Source organism: Vidua macroura, chromosome 2, assembly GCF_024509145.1.
Source record: "Vidua macroura isolate BioBank_ID:100142 chromosome 2, ASM2450914v1, whole genome shotgun sequence".
NCBI lineage: Eukaryota > Metazoa > Chordata > Aves > Passeriformes > Viduidae > Vidua > Vidua macroura.
In genome coordinates, this window is record NC_071572.1 from 470074 (window position 1) to 488857 (window position 18784).

The following is an 18784-nucleotide window of genomic DNA, read 5'->3' on the forward strand; positions in this document are numbered from 1 at the left end:
GCGGAGAGGGCGGGGCGTGGCGCCGCGGAAGGGTCCAGAACGGCCCGCGTCGCGGCGCCACCCTGACATCCGGGGCGTTTTGAGGGGGGCGGGGCTTCTGCCGCGAGGACCAATCGTGTGTCGCGGCGCGCGGCAGCTGGGCCCCGCCTCTTAAAGGGGCCGCAGCGGGGTTGGGGGGCGGGCGGGGAAGAGGAAGAGGTGGGAGAAAGGGAGGAAGAGGAGGAGGAGGCGGTGGAAAAAGGAGGAGGAGGAGGAAAAGGAGGAGGAGGCGTGGTGCGGCTGCCGCGCCGGGCCATGGAGCAGCGGCAGGGCGGCTGAGCGGTGAGCGGGGTGCCGGACCCCGCGGGACACGCGGGTTTTGGGGAGGGGGTCCCAGGGAGGGGATGCGGGGGCGCGGAGGGGCCGCTCCCTGCGGGCTGCTGGGGCGGGGTGCCCGGGGAGGGGGTGTGCGGCACCCGGGGCAGGTCCGGGCTGGTGCAGCCGCTCTCCCGCCGCACAGGCCGGCGCCGTTCCACACCGACGGGAAATGTTTGCCTTTCGATCGCGCTCTTCGGGCGGGACCCCCGCGGGCAGCGAGGGCAGGGGCTGCGGGGCTGCTGCTCCGGGCTGTCCCCGCGGCACGGGGAGCTGTGCCCGAGCCCCCCGAGGGAGGAGCAGGGCTGGGGGGCCCCGGGCCGTGGGGAGCCCTCGGGGGGTCCCGGCCCGCGGACCCTCCTCCACACCCACTCCCGGCCCTTTGGAGCTTCCCTTTCTCTTGGCTTTTATCCTCGAATAATTCCCTCTCTCCCCAGCCGCGCGGGTGGGGCTGAGCCCTGCTTCGGTGGCCCCTCGGTGCTTGGGGTCGCTGCCTTCGGTGGGGCTCTGTGCCCGGTTGTGGGGGGCGTTTGGTGCCGGCAGAGTGGCCGTGCTGCCCTGGGGCGCTGCCCAGACGGCTCAGGGATTGTCCATAAATCGGATTTGTCCCGCAGCCGGGCGGTGGTGAGGCGGGATCCATCCCAGCCTGATCCCTTGGGGCTCAGGGGGTCCCTTGGGGCTGGGGGACCCCTGCTCTGGGGTGTGCCCGGCTCCAGAGCTGCCTGTCCCCGCGATCCCGACCTGACAAGCCCCGGCTTCGTTGTTGTGGGGGGCTTGTGCTGCCCTGGTCCTGCAGCCGCGAGTGTGTGGAGGCAAGGAATGTCCTGAGCTGAAGGGACCCACAGGGATCATTGATCCAGACCCTCAGCAACCACACCTGGGCACCCCTGGCAGCGCTGTCCAAAGGCTCCTGGAGCTCTGGCAGCCTCGGGGCCGTGCCCATTCCCTGGGGAGCCTGGGCAGTGCCAGCAGCCTCTGGGGAAGAAGAGCCTTTTCCTGCTCTCCAGCCTGAGGTGCCCTGGCCCAGCCCCAGGCAGAGCTGCCCGTGCAGGGCCGGGCGCGGCGGGGCAAGCACGGGCTGGGAGAGCCGGGCTGGGGGAACCGGGCTGTGGAGAGGGGCCATGGAGCCGGGCTGAAGGAGCGAGGCTGGGAGAGCCGGGCTGAGGGAGCCGGGCCAGGGGAGCCGGGCTGAGGTAGCTGGGCTGTGGAACTGGGCTGTGGGAACTGGGGAACTGGGCCGTGGAGCGGGGCCATGGAGCCGGGCTGGGAGAGCTGGGCTGGGAGAGCCGGGCTGGGGGAACCGGGCTGTGGAGAGGGGCCATGGAGCCGGGCTGTGGAACCGGGCTGGGGGAACCGGGCTGAGGGAGCCAGGCTGTGGAACTGGGCTGGGGGAGCTGGGCTGTGGAACCGGGCTGTGGAACCGGGCTGTGGAACTGGGCTATGGAGAGGGGCCATGGAGCCGGGCTGTGGAGCCGGGCTGGGAGAGTGGGGCTGTGGAGCCGGGCTGTGCTGGAGGAGCCGCGGCTCCCGGCAGGACTGACAGCGGTGGCCCGGCTGTGTCAGCGCTGCCCCGAGCACAGGGAATGGTCTGGATGGATGCCACGGGACAGGGTTCACGTGCCCTTCCTGCCAGATCCCTCTGGAGGGCTGCAGGGAACGGCCCTGCCCTGCCCTGCCCTGCCCTGCCCTGCCCTGCCCTGCTCCCTGTTGTCTGTGAGTCTCGAGGTGCCTGTGTCCCCACAATGGGATTTTCTTTGGCTGCCCATCCTGTGGCTGTAGGGTCACACGGGGTGTGAGGGGCTGAGCTGGGTGTCTGTGGGGTCATTGAGGGTGTGAGGGGCTGAGCTGGGTGTCTGTGGGGTCACACAGGGTGTGAGGGGCTGAGTTTGGTGTCTGTGGGGTCGCTCAGGGTGTGAGGGGCTGAGCTGGGTGTCTGTGGGGTCACACAGGGTGTGAGGGGCTGAGCTGGGTGTCTGTGGGGTCATTGAGGGTGTGAGGGGCTGAGCTGGGTGTCTGTGGGGTCACTCAGGGTGTGAGGGGCTGAGCTGGGTGTCTGTGGGGTCACTCAGGGTGTGAGGGGCTGAGCTGGGTATCTGTGGGGTCACAGCAGATGTGAGGGGCTGAGCTGGGTGTCTGTGGGGTCACAGCAGGTGTGAGGGGCTGAGCTGGGTGTCTGTGGGGTCACAGCAGGTGTGAGGGGCTGAGCTGGGTGTCTGTGGGGTCACTCAGGGTGTGAGGGGCTGAGCTGGGTGTCTGTGGGGTCACACAGGGTGTGAGGGGCTGAGCTGGGTGTCTGTGGGGTCATTGAGGGTGTGAGGGGCTGAGCTGGGTGTCTGTGGGGTCACTCAGGGTGTGAGGGGCTGAGCTGGGTGTCTGTGGGGTCACTCAGGGTGTGAGGGGCTGAGCTGGGTATCTGTGGGGTCACAGCAGATGTGAGGGGCTGAGCTGGGTGTCTGTGGGGTCACAGCAGGTGTGAGGGGCTGAGCTGGGTGTCTGTGGGGTCACAGCAGGTGTGAGGGGCTGAGCTGGGTGTCTGTGGGGTCACACAGGATGTGAGGGGCTGAGCTGGGTGTCTGTGGGGTCACTCAGGGTGTGAGGGGCTGAGCTGGGTGTCTGTGGGGTCACACGGGGTGTGAGGGGCTGAGCTGGGTGTCTGTGGGGTCACACAGGGTGTGAGGGGCTGAGCTGGGTGTCTTTGGGGTCACACGGGGTGTGAGGGGCTGAGCTGGGTGTCTGTGGGGTCACTCAGGGTGTGAGGGGCTGAGCTGGGTGTCTGTGGGGTCGCTCAGGGTGTGAGGGGCTGAGCTGGGTGTCTGTGGGGTCACAGCAGGTGTGAGGGGCTGAGCTGGGTGTCTGTGGGGTCACACGGGGTGTGAGGGGCTGAGCTGGGTGTCTGTGGGGTCACACGGGGTGTGAGGGGCTGAGCTGGATGTCTGTGGGGTCACTCAGGGTGTGAGGGGCTGAGTTTGGTGTCTGTGGGGTCACTCAGGGTGTGAGGGGCTGAGCCGTGTGGGGTCCCTGCCGAGGGCTGTGTGGGGCTGGACAGGATCCCAGACTCAAAAAGCCCCCCAGGGTCATCGAGCCCAGCCTGTGACTGACCCCCCCTTGTCAACCTGCCCAGAGCAGGACAGAGCACCCCAGTCATGCACCTGTTTGTTTATTTCCAGGTTTCCAAGATGTTGCAGGTCCCGCTGCCGCTGGATCGGGACGGGATCCTGTTCCGGCTGCGTTTCACCACGCTGGCCCTCGGGACTGTGTTCTGCCCCCTCTTTGGGTTCCTCTTCTGTGTCATCTGGTCTCTGCTCTTCAACTTCCGTGAGACGACTGCGACCCACTGTGGGGTGAGGGACTGCCTGGGAAAAACCCATATTCCTGGGGGGTGACAGAGCTCCTGTGTCCTCCTGGGCTCCTCTCCCTCCTCCTGGGCTCTTCTCCCTCCTTTCCTGGCCTCCTCTCCCTCCTTCTGGGCTCCCTTCTCCTCTTGGGCTCCTATCCACCTTCTGGATTCCTCTCTCCTCTTCTGTCTCCTTCTGGGCTCCTCTCTTGGGCTTTCCCACCACAAGTGTTACAGAATCCAGAGCAAGCTGCATTGTCTCATTGTCCTTGTGGTGCCTCAGGACTGGCAGCAGCAGGTTTGGCTTTGTGCTGGCACTGAAGGCACTACAGACTGGTCAGGCTGGTGTCTGGACTGAGCACGCTGGGGGTTATTACAGTGGGGAATAAACGTGGGGAAGCTGAAGGGAAATACATTGTCCTGGGGAGGGGTTGGTCCAGAGCTGCTGCCCCCAGGTCTGCTGGAGTTCAGAGGAGCCACAGGTGTCTGGGGAGGGAGGGCCTGGAGCTCCATGTGGGATGGGATTGGGCTCAGGGCTTTCAGGATGAGCAGCTGGACACGAGCTGGGAATGGAGGGCAGGAGTCATCTCACACCCGCAGGGGAGCTATAGCAGGGCCTGGAGGGACAGGAAAGGGACAATGGCTTCCCACTGCCAGAGGGCAGGGCTGGATGGGAGATTGGGAATGAGGAATTGTTCCCTGGCAGGGTGGGCAGGGGCTGGGATGGAATTGCCAGAGCAGCTGGGGCTGCCCCTGGATCCCTGGCAGTGCCCAAGGCCAGGTTGGACACTGGGGCTGGAGCAGCCTGGCACAGTGGAAGGTGTCCCTGGGCCTTAAGGTCCTTCCAGCCAAAACCATTCTGGGATTCTATGGACAATCAGGAGTGTAAAAGTGAGAAACCTGAGCAGGTACCTGGGCAGGGCCCCCCAGCACCCCAGGACTGCCCCAGCAGCGCTGTGGGACCCATGACCCCGTAGGATGGACCAGGGCACTGCCCTGGCTTTGGGACTAGGAATAAACTCGTTCAGAATCTAAAAAAGGACAGTTCCAGTGTCTGGAAGAGGCTGACAGCCTCGCGCCTGTCCCCACGAGCCCGTGTCCCTGCAGGTGCCCAACTACCTGCCGTCCATCAGCGCGGCCATCGGGGGCGAGACGCCGCAGCGCTACGTGTGGCGCCTGTGCATCGGCCTGCACTCGGCCCCGCGCGTCCTCGTGGCCGTGGCCTACTGGAACCACTACCAGAGCTGCCACTGCCCCCACCCCCGCTACCTGCGCCTGTGCCACGTCACCCTGCTGCTCAACCTGCTCGAGAACTTCGCCCTCCTCATCCTCACCTACGTGTCCTCCACCGAAAACTATGGTAGGTGTCACCCCCTGCCCCGCCCGGGCCCTGCCCTGCTGAGCCCTGCCTCGGGCCACTGCTTTGCAATGAGGCAGTTTGGAGAGAAAAAACAGTTAAACCCCCCCAGAGATTCCATTAAAGTTAGTAGTTATAGAGGAATGAAGCGTGCATAACATGCAAACAGCCGTGCTCTCCCCACAGTTCTTGGTTGCTGATGCTTGGTTGAAGGAATGGATTCAGGTTGGGGATGGAGCCTGGACCGGGCCTTGGCACTTTTCCACCCGTGTGCTGAGGCCTGATCCAGGGCTGAGGGCAGGTGAGCAAGGTGGGTCAGAGCTCATCCTACTTCCCCTCCATCCCCACAGCAGGGCTGGGCTCTGAGCTGCCTCTGCTCCAGCTGCCTTGACATGCCCTCCCCAGGAATTTCTGGGGACAATTTCATAGAATCAGAGAATGCCAGACTGGTTTGTCTGTGCCACCCAGTGCCACCCTGCCATAGCAGGGACACCTCCCACTGTGCCAGGCTGCTCCAGCCCCAGTGTCCAACCTGGCCTTGGGCACTGCCAGGGATCCAGGGGCAGCCCCAGCTGCTCTGGCAATTCCATCCCAGCCCCTGCCCACCCTGCCAGGGAACAATTCCCAATTCCCAATCTCCCATCCAGCCCTGCCCTCTGGCACTGGGAGCCATTCCCTGGCTCCTGTCCCTGCAGGCCTTGTCCCCAGTCCCTCTGCAGCTCTCCTGGAGCCCCTTCAGGCCCTGCCAGGGGCTCTGAGCTCTCCCTGGAGCTTCTCCTCTCCAGGTGAGCCCCCCCAGCTCTCCCAGCCTGGCTGCAGAGGGGCTCTAGCCCTCTAATAGTTCCTGGAAACAGAATCAGAGTTTTTCAGGTTAAATCCATGTGTCCAAAAGCTGCCCGTGACAGGCTGGGATATTCTCTTCCCCCACATGGTCTCATCTCAGAAGAACATAAGTGGCAGTGCTGATCTCCAGCTGCTGTTTCATCCTAAGATCTGGAGGAGGCACCAGGGGTTAGCTGGAGAGCACTGACATGCCTGAGCCAGCAAGGTGGTGCTGTTGCAGTGGGAACAGACCCCGTGCTGGGATGTGTCAGCAGGACAGTAGTGTGTTGGCTTTCCCTGCACAGCGGGATGGTGGTGATGGATATTGTCTCCCACTGTGGGCTGGACTTTGAACAAAGAATGGAGTGCCAGGACAAGGGGAATGGCTTCCCAGTGCCAGAGGGCAGGGCTGGATGGGAGATTGGGAATTGGGAATTGTTCCCTGGCAGGGTGGGCAGGGGCTGGGATGGAATTGCCAGAGCAGCTGGGGCTGCCCCTGGATCCCTGGCAGTGTCCAAGGCCAGGTTGGACACTGGGGCTGGAGCAGCCTGGCACAGTGGGAGGTGTCCCTGCCATGGCAGGGGTTGGGATGAAAAGGTTTTTAAGGTCCCTCCCATCCCATAACTGTTCTGGGATTCGGGGCTGTGGTGCTTTGAACAGAATCCCGGGATCTCGCCCAGCCTTTGGGGTGAGGAGTGTCCATGGTGGAGCCCAGTGCCTGGGATGGCAGGACAGGAACCTCCTGCTGATGGAGGTCTGTGGTCTAGGGCCTGTCCCTGCCCAGCTCACCCTCCTTGTCTCCTGCCAGCATTCCCTGTCCCCATGGCAAGGTGTCCCAGTGCCCCCCTCATGGCAGGGTCTGCAGCCTGACCTGCCCCAGAGGCTTCTCCAGCTTGTCCATGCCAGGGCCCTGCCCTTGGGAATCCTGGTGCTGCTTTGAGGTTTGGCTAGCAGCCAGCCTGGCCTGGCCCGGTGCAGAGCCCTGGGAGCTGAGGCTGACCCACTTCCTGGGATCCTCACCCCAGACTAATCCCCAGCTCTGGGGAAAGTGTCAGCCCTGAGCTGCCGTGCTCAGGTTAATCATCCCCGCGGGACACCCCGGTCTGACCTCTCCCACCTGCTGGCACCTCACTCCTCACGTGCTTCCCTTCCCCTGGCACGGACAGGGCAAACGGGGACGGTCATTCCTGCTGTTCAGGTGGTTGGGAATTCAGCCTGAGGTTCAGCTTCTGGAGAAGGGGCTGGGAAGTTCTTTTCAGAGCAGCACTTAGAAAATCTCTCACCTGAAGGTGCAGGGTTGTGTGGGGTTTGAGGCCTCTGGAACAGCTCTGCCTTAGCCTTGCTCCAGCTGCTTTCCCAGCCTGATCCTGTACCTGGGCTAGTCCAGGTATGCACAAGGCAACCTCAGTGCTGCAGATGAAGCTGCTGATGCTCCTCATGGGCAGGTAGGTAATACAGGGGCCAGAAGATGGATTTTGGACTGGCTCACTCTGCACCCCCTCCCCATGCCTCGGTTTCCCCATCCCTAGAACAACAGTGGCGATGCTAAGCTGCTCTCAAGGGTCCCTGAGTTTACAGCCATGTGAAGTGATGGTCCCAGAGCACAGAAACACCTTCCTGGCACTTTGGGATAACTCTTCCAGGCACTTCCTCAGGGGCCCTGAGGCAGCATGAGCAGGTTATGGAGCTGTGCTGTCAGGTTATGGGCCTGTCTCCTGCCAAGACCCCGCTGGAGTCCCGGCATCACCGGGGTGCTGGGGCTCCCAGCAGAGCACAAAGCCCTCCCAAATCCTGCCCCACGTTCCCCTTGTGCTCCTGGCTTGGATTGAACAGGAAACCTGTTGTTTGTCAATCCAGCAATCCACGAAAATGCCTTCATCGTGTTCATCACGTCGGCCCTGGGCCACATGCTGCTCACCTGCATCCTCTGGAGAATGACTAAGAAACACACAGTAAGTCCCGAGGTACAGACACTTTCCTTTCTTCTCTCTGTGCTGGGAGCCGGGAGGGGGCTCTGGGGCCATGCTGGGAGTTGGCAGGGGGCTCTGGGCTGGCACTAAAGGGCTTTGGCTGTCCTTGCTTGTGAAATAGCCCTGAGCAGGTGCTAGAGGAGCCAACAGCAGCAGGTGAAACAGAAGAAGTCAACAAAATCCATTTACCAAAGCAAAATGTGAAGGAAGCATTTCATTTCCTATTTTCTGGTTTGGGTGGGAAGGGACCTTAAAGCCCATCCAGTCCACCCCCTAGCGTGGCAGGGACACCTCCCACTGTGCCAGGCTGCTCCAGCCTCAGTGTCCAACCTGGCCTTGGGCACTGCCAGGGATCCAGGGGCAGCCCCAGCTGCTCTGGGCACCCTGTGCCAGGGCCTGCCCACCCTGCCAGGGAAGAATTTCCTCCCAATGTCTGATTAAGTTTTCATTGAGAGATTATATTGGAAACCATCTAGCATCCCTGTGGATTGGGATTGCTCATCCCTTCTCCATGCCTGTTTCTAAGCTGAAGTTGGCTTCCCTGTGCTGGGAATTGCTGGTCCTGCAAGCTGGGAGCAGCGGGCAGCAGGAGTTGCTCTCCCTTTGCTCCAGAGTGACTGTGAGCAGGCTGGCTCTGGCTCCTTTTCTGGGGAAGGGTCAGGGGGTGCAGGGGCTGGCTGTGGGAGCAGTGGGTCCGGTGGAGAATCCAGCCAGGGGCTCCTGACCCCATTGCCTGGATGCAGCTTCTGTGCTGTGCTGGTTTGTGGTGTGGGTCCTGGGCCTCAGGCAGGGCATCCAGGTTTGTCCTGGACTGTGGGCACTGACAGCCACAGGCAGGGCAGGACATCCAGGTGTGAGGCTGTGTGGGACCTGCTTCTGTGCCCACGTGGCTCCTGCACCCTTGCCTTCACCTGTGCATCTGAACTGCCTGGATCTCTCTGTCCTTTCCCCTGGGGATACTTCTCCCCAGCTGATCCCAGTCATGGTCCCAGTGTTAAATGGGAGGGGTCCCAGGGCTGTGTTGCCCCAGGAAGGTGAGAGTTTGCAGAGCAGAGCCCTTGGGAGGTGTGTGCCTGTGTCCCAGGCTGGGAGGCTGCTGAGGGCTGGACAAGCCTTTCCCAAGGGACTGTGAGCAGGGCTGCAGGGTGGGTGCTGTGCCTGGGGTCCGTGTCCCAGCAGGATGAGTGCTGGGGGGCTCAGCCCCACAGTCCCAGCAGGATGAGTGCTGGCAGTCCCAGCCCCACAGTCCCAGCAGGATGAGTGCTGGCAGTCCCAGCCCCACAGTCCCAGCAGGATGAGTGCTGGGGGTCCCCGCCCCACAGTCCCAGCAGGATGAGTGCTGGGGGTCCCAGCCCCACATTCCCAGCAGGATGAGTGCTGGGGGGCTCAGCCCCACATTCCCAGCAGGATGAGTGCTGGGGGGCCCAGCCCCACAGTCCCAGCAGGATGAGTGCTGGGGGTCCCAGCCCCACAGTCCCAGCAGGATGAGTGCTGGCAGTCCCAGCCCCACATTCCCAGCAGGATGAGTGCTGGGGGGCTCAGCCCCACATTCCCAGCAGGATGAGTGCTGGGGGTCCCAGCCCCACAGTCCCAGCAGGATGAGTGCTGGGGGTCCCAGCCCCACAGTCCCAGCAGGATGAGTGCTGGGGGGCCCAGCCCCACAGTCCCAGCAGGATGAGTGCTGGGGGTCCCAGCCCCACATTCCCAGCAGGATGAGTGCTGGGGGGCCCAGCCCCACAGTCCCAGCAGGATGAGTGCTGGGGGTCCCAGTTCTACAGTTCCAGCAGGATGAGTGCTGGCAGTCCCAGCCCCACAGTCCCAGCAGGATGAGTGCTGGGGGGCTCAGCCCCACATTCCCAGCAGGATGAGTGCTGGGGGGCTCAGCCCCACAGTCCCAGCAGGATGAGTGCTGGGGGGCTCAGCCCCACAGTTCCAGCAGGATGAGTGCTGGGGGGCCCAGCCCCACAGTCCCAGCAGGATGAGTGCTGGGGGTCCCAGTTCTACAGTTCCAGCAGGATGAGTGCTGGCAGTCCCAGCCCCACAGTCCCAGCAGGATGAGTGCTGGGGGTCCCAGCCCCACATTCCCAGCAGGATGAGTGCTGGGGGGCCCAGCCCCACAGTTCCAGCAGGATGAGTGCTGGGGGTCCCCGCCCCACAGTCCCAGCAGGATGAGTGCTGGCAGTCCCAGCCCCACATTCCCAGCAGGATGAGTGCTGGGGGTCCCAGCCCCACATTCCCAGCAGGATGAGTGCTGGGGGGCCCAGCCCCACAGTCCCAGCAGGATGAGTGCTGGGGGGCCCAGCCCCACATTCCCAGCAGGATGAGTGCTGGGGGGCCCAGCTCTTCAGTCCTGGAGCAGCTCCTGCTCCGTCACTGCTGCTTATCCTCTCCTTCCGCCAATTCACCGAGCCTGTCCCTGCTGCCTGACTCCAGAGGCCTGGAAAAGAAGCTTCCAGCAGCTGTTTGGCTGCAAGGCTCCTTAGGAAAGGGACTTGTGGAGATGTTGAGAGTCTCCTCACTCACTAGGAAGTGATCTGTTCTCTCTGCTGATATGGGAATAGCGGGAGCTCGCAGTCATTCCCTGGCAGCTTTCTCACAGCTTCCTTTATTTCTGTCATATTGTTTTGGCTTGTTGTTTTTCTGGGTGAGACCTCCAAGGCCCCAGATCTCCTCCCCTGCCACGTCACCCACTGGGGCTGGTTCATCTCCCCTGCAACAGGCAGGGGTGAGGCATCCCAGATCCTGGGCTCAGCTTTAGGTCTCACAATGCAAGAGAGCCTTTGGGGGCTGGAGCATGTCCAGGGAGGGGAATGGAGCTGAAGGAGCTCATCCTGGAGAACAGGAGGCTCAGGGGTGACCTTGGGGCTCTGCACAACTCCTGCCAGAAGGGGACAGCCGGGGGGGTCAGGCTTTGCTCCCAGGGAACAGGAGGAGGGGAGATCGTGCCAGGGGAGGTTCACATTGGATATTAGGGAAATTCCTTCCTAGACAGGGCTGTCCAGCTGCCCAGGCCAGGGGTGGAGTCCCCATCCCTGGAGGGATTTTACAGCTGTGTGGATGTGACACTTGGGGACATGAGTTAATGGTGGTCTTGGCACTGCTGGGGAGCAGTTGCACTCAGTGGTCTCAGAGGGATTTTCCAGCCTCCTTGCTTTCTGTGACTCTAGCCGAGGACTGGAGGAATCTGCACATCCGTGGGGGGAAGGGCAGGGAACATGGTGACACCTTGGCTGAGCATGCCACCACCTGGCACAGTGCCACCACCCGCTTCCTCCTCCCATCCTGGAACAACCCTGCTGGTGGAGGGGAGCTGCCCTCGGGGGTGCGTGAAAAGCTGGGGCTTTCCCCGAGGAGACAGGAGCCCTCCAGGGCCGGCCCTGACCTGAGGCCACCGGGGGTGCAGTGTCCCTGTGCCAGCTCCGGTGTCCCTGTGCCAGCTCTGGTGTCCCCGCCCGCTTCATGCGAGGCCACAGGATGGAGCTGTCGCCCAGGGCACGAGGGTGGTGGGTAGGGGAGGAGGAGGAAGAGCAGGGCGCTGCGGGGTGACACAGCTCCCAGACCGGCTGTGTCGGGGTGAAGAGGGCACAGTGCTTGTCACACCACCAGGCGTCACCTTTGGCTAAGGGACTCGTGGTCACTCTGCAGCTGTCACATCCCGTGTCCGGTGATGCGCGTTGGGCTCCTGCCGCCAGTCATTCCCACGGATCCTCCGGGCCGAGCAGGGTCTCCTGGGGCTTCTCCCATTCTCTGCCTGGATTCCTCTGCTCACGGCTGGTGGCCCTGGCAGGCTTGGCACAGCTCCTGTGACACCCACGGCTTGCTTGGCTCAGCGGGGTGGACAGTGGGACAGAGGAGGTGCCACTGCCACATCCTTGCTGCGTCCAAGGGCTTGGGCAGTGCCAGTGAGCTGCCCAGCCACGCTCGTGGGGCTGTTTTAGGCCAGGGCACAGCTGATCCCTCCGTGTGCATCACGGCACCTTGGGGACAGGCTCTGGCTCGGTTGATGTCCCTTGTGGGGCCTTTGTTCACATTTGCTGCCCCCAGCGCTGGAGCTGGCGATGGCAGGAGGGGACAGGCGAGGGATGGCTCCAGTCCCGCGGTGTTCTGTCCTTCCCTCCTCCTCAGCAGAGGGTCCCCACAGGGTTCAGATTCTCCAGGGCCAAACCTGGGACCATCTCCAGGACAAGCTCCATGTGGGGAGCTGGAAGGAGGAGGGAGCAGGGGGGCTGTGCCTTCCCCACCCCACAGCTGGCACTGCTTTTAGTGCTGCTGGCAGGGGTGAAGCTCCCCAGGTCTGGTGTCATAGGAGGGACAGGAATTGGCCTTGCAAAAGTTTCTCATCCGGCAGGGCTCCTGTTGCAACTGCTGTTCTGCGAGGGCAGGAAGGTGCAGAGGAACTGGTTTGTAATGGGGAAGTACAGGCGGTTTCCAGTTTCGAGGTGGCAAATGGTGAGAGAAAGGAAAATAAAGCTCTGTGGGAGGGGAGAAAAAAGAAAGCAGGAGAGAGAAAAGGAGGGGAGGGAGCAAAGCAGAGGAGAGAGATTCTGTGGAAAAGGGAAATGGAGCCTGGGAGCCTTCAGCTGTGGCTGATCACTGCACCTCGTGCTTGGTGCTTGGCTGTGGCGTGGCAGTGCCCACCTGGGCTGGCAGCTCTGCTGTTCCTGGCTGGCTGCTCGCCCTTAAAACCCTCCTTCCCCCAGCCCTGAGTTGCCGAGCTGGGCAGTGGGGCAGAGCAGTTTCACTTCTTGTTTGCAAACACACTTTCCCCCCCCACCCAGCTCAGGGCTGCTGGCCCCAGCAGACACCAGTGTGTGCATGTGGTGGCCACCAGGCTGGCTGGTTCAGGCCCATCAGAGAAGGCCACGGAGATACTTGGAGGGCTGGAGCTCTGGAGCCAGGCTGGGAGAGCTGGGGGGGCTCACCTGGAGAGGAGAAGCTCCAGGGAGAGCTCAGAGCCCCTGGCAGGGCCTGAAGGGGCTCCAGGAGAGCTGCAGAGGGACTGGGGACAAGGGATAAAGGGACAGGAGCCAGGGAATGGCTCCCAGTGCCAGAGGGCAGGGCTGGATGGGAGATTGGGAATTGGGAATTGTTCCCTGGCAGGGTGGGCAGGGGCTGGGATGGAATTGCCAGAGCAGCTGGGGCTGCCCCTGGATCCCTGGCAGTGCCCAAGGCCAGGTTGGACACTGGGGCTGGAGCAGCCTGGCACAGTGGGAGGTGTCCCTGCCATGGCAGGGGTGGCACTGGGTGGGCTTTAGGGTCATTTGTAGTCCATGCTGTGGCTACTGGAGCTGGGTCCTGCTGTGCCCCCGGCCCCTGGGCTCTATCCCACAATGTCCCACTCCCCTGGCCGGGCACACGGCTGAGCCCAGCCCAGGCTGCAGCCAGTGCAAAGGCACAGGAGCCTCTGGGGCACAGCCCCCTCTGTCCCCTGGGCCCAGCTGAGCCCCTGGAGCTGGAGCAGGGTGGCTGAGCTGTGTCCCTGCCCAGCAGGGATCTGTGAGCAGCAGGGGCCACAAGCACCTTGGTGACCACACGTGGTTTCACCCCAGCTCCTCGCAGCGCCCCTGGGAGCGCTGCCGGTGGCTCAGACAAGCCCTCTATAAATAGCTGAGCTCTGTGTGGGGCCCTTGGCTCCGGGCTCTCTGCACAGACCCGGAAACCCTCGAGGGGAGCTGGGATGGTGTGTGACACACAGCCCTGCAGGTGCCACTTGTGCCTCAGAAAGGGATGGTGGCTCCCGGGCAGAACCAGTGGAGTGCAGAGTGAGCTGTTGCCGTTTGAGTTAAGATCACTGTCATCCCTGTCCCCATCAGGAACTGGGGGCTAGGCACAGTCCTTCTTCTCTCTGGAGGCAGTGGAAGAAGCAGGAGGCTCCTGTGCCTCCTTGCTGGATCTCACAGCAGCCACCTCAGCCCTCAGAGCTGCATTTGCAGGGCTTGGGGCTCCCCCGGGGTGGGGGAATGAGACCCCCAGTGCCTTCTGTGGGCTGGGAGCAGCATCCCAGAGTGTGCCCCTGGGCTGCCTGGGCTGGGAGAGCATCCCAGGGTGTGTCCAGCCTCCTGCTCCTGGCTCACCTTCACCTGCTGGGGAATGTGCCTCAGATCTGGCCTGCCAGCTGGGCACTAAATATAATTCCCCTGTGCTTTTCTGGGCCAGACACACATGCAGCCACGGAGGGCTGGGGTGGCTGTGTGACACTGGGGGGGCCACGGGTGCCCCGGTCTGTCTTGCCAGGAGGAAGTTGGCAGCCCCAGAGAGGCCACAGGGGAGCCTGGCACCAGCTCAGCTGGGAGCACCCCGTCCTCGGGATTTTCTAATCCCCCTTTTTCCTCATGGGCAGCCAGAGTTTGGTGGCTTCTTGCCAGGGTGCTTGGAGCTGCCAGCTCCTCTCCAGGGTTCTGACCTGGGGGTTCCTGGTCCTGTCCAGGCGGATCAATCCCAATTCTCCCAGTCTTTCCTCACAGCAGGGGTACTCCGTGCCTCTAATCTTGGTGCCCTCCTCTGGCCATCGTGTGGCTCCCTGGGATGTCCCCAGGTGCAGGATCCCCACAAAGCTGGGGCTGTGGGAAGCAGGGACGGTGCCTGGCACTGCCTGAGCCCTGAGCAGGGCAGTGGGTCTAGCCCACACCAGTGAGGGGATGGGCAGTTCCTCCATCCAGCAGCTCCTGGAGCTCCCACCGTGCTGCCCGAAGTGTGGGCTGGCCCTGTCCCTTGCTGCTGCAGCAGGGCAGGGGGGCACTCCAGCTCCCACATCCCTCGGGGGTCCTCATGCACCCCAGTCCCCCTGCTGTGCCTGGGCATCCTGCCCGTGCTCCTGCAGGGACCTTCCCCGAGGTGCCACCTTCCAAGCCAGCTCTGCTCAGCATCGTGGCATGTCACCAGGTGCCACCTCCTGGGACCGTGCCCTGTGATCCCCTGGCACTGGGCTGAGCCAGCTGTGCCCTGGAATTAGGGATTAACACCTAATTATCCGTGTGATAATCCTCGGCCCAGACCGGGAGAGGGGGAGCTCAGAGGGCACCCAGAGGTGCGAGGTCGCTGTGGTCCCGGGGTGGCTCCTACAGGGCCATCTCAGGGTCCTGCAGCAGGACCAGGGCGTTGGAGCTGGATGACCCGAGCTGTTCTCTGCCTCCGTGCTCCCGGGAGGAGCAGCTGCCCGGTGGCCCCGGCGGGTCCCTGGTGGCCCCGGCGGGTCCCTGGTGGCCCCGCGGGTCCCTGGAGGCCCCGGCAGGGCTGTGTGGGTGCGGCGGGGCCGTGCCGAGGCTCAGCGCAGCCGTTTGCCGTGGGAGCGCGGTGGCAGCGCTGTGACAGCGGCTGTTCCGAGCCGCTTTTCCGGTGTGAAACTCGGCACCGCGCCCCGGCCCCGCTCGGGGCTCTGCCGCTCCCGGTGCCACCGCTGCTCCTCACAGCCCGCGCTCGGCTCGGGGACCGGCAGTGGGACCGTCAGTCCCAGCAGGAAGGACCAGCCCAGGCCCCGTGGGCTGGAGGTGGCGTCACCCGCGTGTCCCCACACGGTGAAGTGCCCGTGAATCCGTCCTTCCTCTCTGGGCTTTCCTCCCTGGCCGAGCCCCTGGCACGCGTTCCGGGGGTAATGGAAAGTGTGATGGGGCCATTTGAATTTTCCTTATTGTCAGCACTCCCTCAGAATGGAATCTTTGTCTCACCTGAAGCGTCAGGCGAGGGGGAAATTCCCCTCCCACCTGTAACAGCCTGGGCTGTCTGTGGCATCCCCAGCCCCTTCTGTGGGGCTGTCCCCCCCCCCGGAGCCCTCCTGCTCCAGGGTTCCCCTGCACCCTCACTGGGATCCAGACATGGTTTGGGATTCCTCTGCCCCCCCAGGCTGTAGGATCCTTATCCATGACCCTCATTGTGATGGGAGAAATAGAAGAAGGGAACTGGAACCGGTACCTGCTGTGGCTACGGGGGGTCACTGCACCCACAGCCCCCAACTTTGGGGTGCTGGGTAGTGGGTTGGGGAGCCTATCACAGAGGACAGGCCTGACCCCTGGCTTGTCACCAAGGCTGAGCTCTGGGGGACAGAAGCGGTGAGCTGGGGTGTGGGGCCTCTGGCAGCATCCCCATGCTCTGTTCCTGCCCCATCAGAGGTGGTGCTGAGGGGCAGGATGGGGCCCCTCCGGGGCCAGGGCATGCTGGGCGAGCTCTCCAGCGCAGCACCCGCCCCGGCTGCCACCCTTCATGTGGTTTCCTCCTCCCTGCTGCTGTTGTGAGTGAGGGAGTGCAACACCCGGTGAATTCCCTGTGCCCTGGAGCCACCTGCAGCCACCCGGGCCAGGGGATCTGCCTCTGGTAGAGCCTTGGCTCATCCTCAAGGAGTTCCCTGAGCACCCCAGCACCGTGGGCCCCATATTTGCTGGGACCCCATGGCTCCCTCACACCCTGTATTTCCATGTAGGTGTGAGCCCCGTGTGCCCTGGGGCACAGCCCTGCCCAAGCCACCCCTGGGGCTGGCCTGCAGGGCTCTGCACAAGGAGCCAGGGTGCAGAGACCCCCGGGCTGTGTGGGACCAGGGCAGAGCTTCCCTGGGATGGGATGGGATGGGATGGGATGGGATGGGATGGGATGGGATGGGATGGGATGGGATGGCTGCTCTGGCATCACCCAGCCCTTGGTCTCTTCCAGGAGCGCAAGTCGTACAAGTGGAAGCAGCTGCTCTTCTTCTTCACCTTCATCACATTCGCGTTCGCCGTGTGCGTTTACTTCCACCACAACTGGTACTGCGGCCCTGGAGGTGAGGGGGCTGCCGGGGGAAGGGGCTGGGTGGTCACAGAATCACTGAATCCCAGGATCATTAAGGTTGGAAGAGATCCCTGGGATCAGCAAGTCCCAGCTGTGCCTGATGCGCACCTTGTCCCCAGCCCAGAGCACTGAGTGCCACCTCCAGGCCTTCCTTGGACACCTGCAGGGACGGGCACTCCAAACCTCCCCGGGCAGCCTCTTCCAGTGCCTGACCACCCCTTCTATGAAAAAAAACCTTCTGATGTCCAAGAATTCTTCCTGATGTCTGACATCTTCTTAATGTGACACCTTGCCTTCCAAATCCCAGCCCAGGGAAGCTCCAGGTGCCCAGCCACACTTCTTCCCTGGTGGGGGGTCAAGCCCCCCAGCCCCTGCTCTGCTGTCCCAAACAGGTGGCCCAGAGACCCTCCCCAGCTCCCAGGGCAGATGCAGCTGCGGGTCTCCCTGACCTGCTCCGTTTCCTCCCCCAGTGTACACTGTGTTCGCCTTCCTGGAGTACCTGGTTGTCCTCTCCAACATGGCCTTCCACATGACTGCCTTCTGGGACTTCGGCAACAAGGAGCTGGTGGTGAGCTCGCTGCTGGAGGACAAGCACTTCTAGCCAGCCCCGCTGCTGGGGGCTCCTCTTCCCTGTCCTGCCGGGGCCGGGTGTTTGCTGTGGAGCTGCTGCGAGGATCCTCCCGAGATCCCAGAGTGTCTGTCCCTCGCTGCACCTGCAGCTCTGCTCCAGGGCAGCTGCGGGCTCTTCCCGGGCACCCCCTGTCCTGGCTCCCTGCCAGCTCCAGGAGGGCAGGGCAGAGGAGGAACAGCGACCTGCGGGCTGTTGCTTCGGAGAATGCTCCAGGGGGAGCAGGATGCTGCTCCCGGTATCAGGACACAGGGGTCCAGCCCTGTCCTGAGCTTTCTTGGCCTGGGGGGGTCTCACGGTTCCTCCTCCAGGCTGGGGGTCTTGGGGCAAGTCCTCAAAAAGGGCTGGTGGCCTTTTGGGCTGGCTTCAGGCACTGGTCTCTCACTGGACTGGGGCAGGGCCCATCTGTCCCTGAGTGCCCGGGAGGGGAGTGGGAAGGTGCTGGGCCATGCAGGGACTGCCTGGAGCAGGGTGGGAGCACACAGGGCAGAGCAGGTGCTGGGAACATCCACATCTCACTCCTGCCTTTCCCAGAAGCCCCCCCAGCAGCACAGGCTATTCCAGGGCTGCTGTGCCTGTTCCAACCCAGTTTGTGGAGGAAGGGTGAGCGTGCTGGTGCTGGAGGTCTTTGCCCCAGTTTCCCCATGGCTTCCCCTGTGCCGTGGAGATGGAGCTGGGAACTGCTGGGGTTCAGCAGTGCCCCCAGTGTGCAGCTCTGGCTGCCAGGGCACAGGGGACATGGCTGGATGGCAAATGGGGGCTGACAGTGTCCCCAAGCTCCTCCTGCAATGCTGCTGGAAGGGGCACCTGGAGCTGTCTTGATTTTGGGGAGGTCTGCACTTGCTAGGGCTCGTCCCACCTCATGCTTGGCCAGGAAGGACCAGTGTGGGTCCCTCCCTGCCCTTCACCTGAGCACAGCCACCACCGAGAGTCCCCTGGGATGTCCCAGTGCTCATGCCAGGGCTGGGCAGAGCCTCCTCCAGCGGGAGCTGCGGGGCCCTGGCAGAGCCGGGGCCGAGCTGGCTTCGAGCGGGTCCTGCCGAATGTCTCCATCGTCAGTGTCCCCATCCGTGGGCTCCATCCGTGTCCCTGCATGCGTGTGACACGCTGCTCCGCAGCGCCTTGGCTTTGAGGTGGAAATAAAGCACTAAGTATTTTTGTGAGCTCTCAGCAACCTCCACAGCACTTCCACCTGGCCCAGCCTGGCACGGCCTGGAACAGCCAGCAGGTCCAGACCAGCACCATGGGCAGGGTGGGGCTGGAATGGGCTGCAGGACATGGAGCCTGGGCACCGGGGCTGGAGTGTGGGATGTGGATCCTGGGTGCTGGAGCTGGGGTGCAAGATGTGACCCCTGGATCCACTCCCTGGAGCTGAGGCTCAGGATGCAGATCCCTGCAGGATGTGGATCGCTGGGGTGTGGAATGTAAATCCTGGCTGTTGGGGCCGTGATGTGGGACGTGGCCCCTGGATGCCGGATGAAGCCCGGGAAGGCTCAGCGAGGCTGGGAACCAGCCAGGAGCCGGGCTGGAGGCGTGGGACTGAGCCCACCCCGCAGCTGGCG

At 63.4% G+C, this 18784-nt stretch overlaps 1 protein-coding gene across 2 annotated transcripts; it reads left to right on the forward strand.

The window, feature by feature from the left end:
* Positions 1–233: 233 nt before the first annotated feature.
* On the forward strand, positions 234–18385 carry PGAP2 (post-GPI attachment to proteins 2). Of its 2 annotated transcripts, none has more exons than XM_054004173.1 (6): positions 234–321; positions 3522–3695; positions 4796–5048; positions 7725–7831; positions 16478–16586; positions 17065–18385. In XM_054004173.1, the coding sequence occupies exons 2-6, from the start codon at positions 3531–3533 to the stop codon at positions 17193–17195; spliced, it is 765 nt and encodes a 254-aa protein (XP_053860148.1). In that variant the 5' UTR covers positions 234–321; positions 3522–3530; the 3' UTR covers positions 17196–18385. The 2 variants fall into 2 exon arrangements, with proteins under 2 accessions (XP_053860148.1, XP_053860157.1); XM_054004182.1 differs by having other exon boundaries at positions 7725–7819.
* The last annotated feature ends 399 nt before the right edge of the window (positions 18386–18784 follow it).

Coding starts and splice junctions, on each gene's coding strand:
- PGAP2 (XM_054004173.1), top strand. CDS start 3,531: ATGTTGCAGGTCCCGCTGCCGCTGGATCGGGACGGGATCCTGTTCCGG. Junction 5,049..7,724: donor GTCCTCCACCGAAAACTATG/GTAGGTGTCACC, acceptor TTGTCAATCCAG/CAATCCACGAAAATGCCTTC. Junction 7,832..16,477: donor AACACACAGTAAGTCCCGAG/GTACAGACACTT, acceptor GGTCTCTTCCAG/GAGCGCAAGTCGTACAAGTG.